This window comes from Capsicum annuum, chromosome 8, assembly GCF_002878395.1.
Source record: "Capsicum annuum cultivar UCD-10X-F1 chromosome 8, UCD10Xv1.1, whole genome shotgun sequence".
Classification (NCBI taxonomy): domain Eukaryota; kingdom Viridiplantae; phylum Streptophyta; class Magnoliopsida; order Solanales; family Solanaceae; genus Capsicum; species Capsicum annuum.
In genome coordinates, this window is record NC_061118.1 from 130,895,790 (window position 1) to 130,902,080 (window position 6,291).

The window sequence follows — 6,291 nt, forward strand, 5'->3', positions numbered from 1 at the left end:
GGGGGGGCATAGAAACCTATTATGTTGGAATTGGTGGTTAATAAGATATAAGGTCCTTGCGTAGGACTAGAGTTACACGATACAAGGGAAGTAACCTAATTCATTCTTGGGATTTCTGATTATTGTGATGTAATCATTATGAATAGAGATTTGACAGAGTGACATGCATAGGACAGACACAGAACAGATGCAGTACCAATCACAAACAAAAAAGAAAGAAAACTTTCAAAAGGAAGGAGTAGCCCTATGGTAGATAGAAGTCTTTACGATCCCTTTCTTAAAAGGGAAATAATTTAATTAACAATGGGAAGATCTCCCATATACAAGAAGCACACTGAAAAGTAGAGAATCTGCAATATAAAATGATTTTCCCAACGGAAATGTTAATTTACATATATCTTGAATGAGTGATAATGAAGGAGAAATACAAACCTAATGGTTACTAAGTTAGTTGATGGGAAAACATCACATCAAAGTTTAAAGTCAAATTGATTAATAGATTCCTGTTCTTGGAAATTGTGAGTAGTAAAAATAGAAAGATATCAAACATTTTGAAACGTTCCAAACTGTGAAGGGTGTCTAAATTGGAAGAGATTGAGTAACATGTTATCGCGTTAAATATACCTTGATTGGAAATGGATGCAGCAACTCTTTTCTGATAAGGGTTCTCATTCCTGACTTCTTGTGAAATTTTTCATAGGTGGGCCTTTCTGTTCTTAAATCATCCATGTAATTTCCTGAAAACGTGAAAAAGCTTGCCAACTGAATATTGGTATAATTGATTAACTTTGGAAACTACGTAACTAAACAGGCTTACTGTGGAAGCTTTATCCCACAAACAAATTAAATAGAAAGGGGTAAGGTTAACTTAGCAAATTTGAAAGTACAATATATAGATCGAGATCTGGCTTTTGGAACAAAACACTAAAGAACATAAGGCATAACTCTTCAGATCTACGTCTTTTTCATGCAATTTATTATATCAGTGAGTTTGGCTGAACACTTTTGCAAAGAGTTATAAAACTGTATCATTACAAGTGCATCAGATGTCCCTGAAGAGACAAAGTATCAAAATTGTGAAGGTGACAGACTGCAGGGAAATATCACACTTATAATGAAGCTGATACTACCTTTATGGTCTATGCAATTAATAGAAAGTGCGCTGAAGGTTTCAGGAAGAGCTTGATTCCTAAAACAGTAGAAGTGTAAACAGCAATCAACAACAAGATATCCATTGTTCACAGAAATTTACTCAGATAAAAAATTTGAGATCAATCGGCCAAGACCAGGATTATTTTCCTGTAGGCTAATTATTGAGTAATGAAAATAAAATGGCCCCAAATAGAGAGCAATGTATATAGAAGATTCGTTTAGCCAACTCCAACTAGTTTGGAATCGAGGCGTGGTTGTTGTATCCGACGGGCTCACTTGATGGTACTCATTATCTATGTTGCTCAGACACTTCAAAAATGTCGACTAGTGTATGTCGGATTCTCGTGTATTTTTGAAGAATCCGACATGGCTGCGGCATCATTTTCGAAGAGTCCGAGCAGCATAGCTCATTATGTGAGTCCTATCCGGCATCCACAGGTGCAAGGTCTGATCCTAGCCTGTTCTCCTCCTCCCCTTTCCCCTAACCCCAAAACAGAATCCCTCCCCCAAAGAATCAAAACTATTTATTAGCGGAGCCCGTTGCACTAAACTCCACCACTATGCTTGGGTTCCATGGAAAGGACGGAGCACAAGGGTCTATTGTATGCAGCCTTACCCTGCACTTTGCAAGATTCTTATTAGGGCAGCTAGGTGCACTAAGCTCCCGCTATCCGCAGGGTCTGCCGAAGGGCCGACCATAACCTTACTTTGCATTCTGCAATAAGAACTATTTATTAATCAAAAACAACCTTGCCTTGTTAAAGTGCATAGCAACATGCTTTTCTTAGCATCTGAAGTGACACATGCAGAAGAGAACTATAGAAAGAGAAAATGACTCCCAAGTTTCAGAATACACAGCCAGAACTTGACACTAGAAATTCTAATGAAATCCCAAATAAACCCATTTCTGCAATCTACAAAACAAGCATAACCCACTCCACAAAAACCCCATTTCTCCCAGAACTAAAAAATTCAGACCAAGAAAATCACTAAAAAACAACCCAAGAGAACTAAAAAACAAGACAAAGATAAGAAGATGATTCTAACACAAACGTTAACTAACATGCCGATCAAAAGCCCATTCAACAATCAACAACAGCAACAACAATGAAATCCCACATGTAGAGTCCGAAAGGATAGAGTATAAACTACCTTACCACTATCTCGTGAAGGTAAAGAGGCTGTTTCCATACCCATTCAAGAATCAATAAGCAAAAAAACAAACTTAGCATCACTTAAGTTCTTAAAAAAGAAAATAAAAAGGAAAACGTGAAATCTTTGTAGTACCTTAGTTGGAGTTGTAGGATTGGCTAGCAGAATGAGAGGGGGACAGCTAAATTTGAATGAGGGTAGTATTACACACACTCGGTTTCTTATATTAAGAAAAGATAAAATGAGTTGACACAATTTTTTTTTGCATTCAAAATTATCTTATCCACGGACAATTTATACAAATGGATTGCATAGCAATAGTGTCCTTCCAAGTTCCAAAAGATAAGGAATGGAGAGGAGAGGTTGGAAATTTTGAAAGAGACAATTTGGATGAAATCCTCCTCCTTTTTTCTATATTGGGGTTTTTTTTTTTTTTTTTTTTTTTTTTAAATTGGGGGTAGGGGCTGGGGAATGGTGGAAGGTATTATAATGTGGGGATCGAATCCTCATCTATATGGGTTTTTTTTTAATTGAGGGTAGGGGATGGAAAATGATGGAGGGGATTATAATGTGGGGAATCAAACTCTCACCAATAAGGTAAAAATTCAGGTAATTAACCAACTAAGCTACTAAGATTTTCCTTCTATATTGGATTTATTTTCAGAAGAAAAATCTTTTTTTTGTGTGTGTGTAACAATTTTCTCAAATATGATACTATGAAGTGGTTATATTTCAATATAAAATTATTATTATTATCTAATTTACTATCTAATAACTAATAAGAGGGAAAAGCAAGAGAAGCCGGCAGCACAACCTCAACATGTCTACTTCAGCGACTTATTTGATGATTTTACTATATCATCTCTGATTAATTATTATAAGTCATTTATATATTTAAAAATTAATAATATTTTTAATAAAAAAGTAAAATAAACATTTATGACATGTTTGTTTTAGCTGCTTTAATCTTAATTTTACTAAACATCACTCCTAATTAATTATTATAAGTCATTTAAATATTAAACAAATAATAATAATATTTAATGAAAAAGTACAATAGATATAAAATGGTAAGTTAACTCTTCATATTTTAAATTAACTTGACATCTTATATGATATCCACATAACAAAAAATTCGCAAGTATTTCTTTATAGTAATTTTGTTATATCACTTTCAGTTAGTTGTTGTGAGTCATTTAAGACATGTCTGCTTCGCTGCTTCAATCGTAATCAATTATTATGGTTATCTAAGCATTATGCCACTTAAATTGAAATAGAAGAAAAAATATTATAAATTACAATAATTAAAAACTTAAACTATTTAGAAAATGTAATCGACTATCAATGTCATAAAAGCTTGAACAATGAGAGTAACATATATTTTTGAAAATTATATAAAAAGTATTATAAATTACAATAGTTAACAACTTAAAACATCTTAAAAAATTAAACTGTTATATATTAAAAAATTATAAAAAATACTATAAATCACAGTAATTAATAACTTTAAAAATTTAAAAGATATATAATATTTGATTGATGAGACCCGAGGGGGGAGGGTTGTTAGTGATAAATTGGAGGTTGAGTAGGACCAAGATGAAATACTTGGAATGTAAGGTCAGTGACGTGACACATGAAGATGAGGTGACAGTGAAGTTGGATTTGCAGGTTGTTTGTAGAAGGGATAGTTTTAAGCATCTTGAGTTTATGATTCAGGAAAATAGAGAGCATGATGAGGATATCACACACCATATTGGGATGGGATGGATGGAATGGAGGCTTGCCTCAGGAGTTTTGTGTGATAAGAAAGTGTCTCCCAAGGTTAAAGGCAAATTCTATAGACTGGCGGTCCGTCCGATTATGTTGTATGGAGCGGAGTGTTGGCCAATCAAGAATTCTCACATCCAAAAGTTGAAGCTGGCGGAAATGAGAATGTTGTGTTGGATGTGTGGACTTACTAGGAGAGATAGAGTTAGAAACGATATTATTTGGTCGAAGTGGGAGTGGCCTCAGTAGAGAAAAAGATGTGAGAAGTGTGGTTGAGATGGTTTGGGTATGTAATGAGGAGGGACACAGATGCCCCGATTCGAAAGTGTGGGAGGTTAGCTTGGATAATTTCAGGTAGGGTAGAGGTAGACCAAAGAAATACTCGAGGGAGGTGATTAGACATGACATAGAACAATTACAACTTACTGAGGACATGATCCTAGAGAGGAAAGTATGGAGAATACAAATTAGGTTAGTAGGTTAGTACGTGTGGGTGAGTCGTATCCAGTAGTTAGGTGTGCTTTGGGATAGTCTGCTAGTAGTTATAGGACAATTCACATAGGATAGAGTCTCTAGTTAGGTGGTTTAGGAGAGGTAGGCGCTTGCGATTTGTTAGTATATCGTACTATTTCGTGGGTGCCTTATTTCTATTTTTTTTCTTTCATCCTGTTATGTTTTATTACGACCTTATTTACCATTTCTGTGCCTTGAGTCGGGGATTTATCGAAAACAGTCTATCTACTTCTTTAGAGGTAATGGTATGGACTGCATAGATTTTACCCTCCCCAGACCCCACTAGGTGAAAAATTCACTAGGTATGTTGTTGGTGTAAAATATTTGATTGACTCTTGAAATTATATAAATGCCACTTAAATTGAAATAGAAGAAAAGTATTATAAATGACAATAATTAAAAACTTAAATTATTTAAAAAATATAATTGACTATCAGCACTACAAATTTTGGACAGAGAGAGTAACGTATATTACATGGAAACTACATAAAAAAATATTATAAATTACAATAATTAGCAACTTAAAATATCTAAAAACATATTAAAAGTATGACTGATTATCTAAATTCTATTTCTGTCACATAAATTGATACCAAAAAATAACGTATACTGAGTCCATGTTATCTAAAAATCTGTAATATAGGCACGTCGGATTTCGCTTTTCACACTCTTTATTAATTTATATATTTGTAGAGTTTAATATTGACCGTAAATTAATTTTTAAAAATAAATTATATATTTGAATAATAAATCACAATAATTGATAATTTAAAACATTTTAAGAATATATGCAAAAATTACTCTAAAAAATAAATTTATTTAAATTTCAAAATTCAAAAAATGTCACATTAATTGATGTAGTTATTATTATAATGTTAATTTAGGATAGATGTTGAATCTAATAAGAGGGAAAGAGCAAGCAGGAGCCCATCAACATGTCTGCTTGCAGATCCGTTCAGTTGCTTACTCTGTGATTTTACTATATCACCCCTATTTAATTATTATGTGTCATTTATGTATTAAAGAATTAATAATATTTAATAAAAAAAAGTAAAATATGTATTCATGACATTGTCTGCTTCAACCGTAATATTACTATATCACTCATAATTAATTACTAAGTCATCTAAATATTAAAATATTATTATAAAGTCATCTAAGTATTTAAAATTAATATATTTAGTGTTAAATTAACTTGACATACGAGGCCCATTTAATTGTTTTCACAAGTATTATTTTTATAGTAATTCTGCTATTTCACTTCTAATTAGTTATTATAAGTCATTTAAGACATATCTGCTTCGCTGATTCAATCGTGATTTTACTTTATCATCCCTAATTAATTATTATGACCATCTAAACATTGTCTCACTTACATTGAGAGTTGAGTAATTATTTTTTTAAAAAAGAAAAGAAAAACAAAATCTTTTTTCAAATGAATAAATATATACATTTTATAATTTAATTATTATTATAATATTAATTTAATATAGATATTGGGTCCTGCATTGCACGGGCTACTCATAACTAGTATCTTTCTTAAAAGAATATGTATTATTTCCTCTGTTTCAATTTGTTTGAACAACTTTTTTTTACGTCCATCTTTTTCTTTTTAGTAACTCTTCATGTATGCTTTTCACATGACATATTTAAAACCACAAGATTAAAATGCATTTTGGTACAATCTACTTTCTTAAATTTCATGTC

At 32.2% G+C, this 6,291-nt stretch overlaps 1 protein-coding gene across 5 annotated transcripts in view; it reads right to left on the minus strand.

The window, feature by feature from the left end:
• The window catches only part of LOC107856054 (pentatricopeptide repeat-containing protein At5g25630), a 6,483-nt gene extending 3,802 nt beyond the window's left edge, over window positions 1–2,681 (minus strand). The window contains exons 1-3 of one of the 5 annotated variants that reach the window (XM_047395831.1): window positions 2,440–2,681; window positions 1,131–1,189; window positions 625–737 (exon numbers count right to left, since the gene is read on the minus strand). In XM_047395831.1, the coding sequence (XP_047251787.1) occupies window positions 625–729 (105 nt within the window). In that variant the 5' untranslated portion in view covers window positions 730–737; window positions 1,131–1,189; window positions 2,440–2,681. Of the gene's footprint in view, window positions 1–624; window positions 738–1,130; window positions 1,190–1,768; window positions 1,789–2,304; window positions 2,334–2,439 lie in introns of those variants that run through there. The other 4 variants (XM_047395830.1, XM_016701051.2, XM_016701050.2 and 1 more) reach the window with 4 other exon arrangements.
• Between the last annotated feature and the right edge of the window lie 3,610 nt (window positions 2,682–6,291).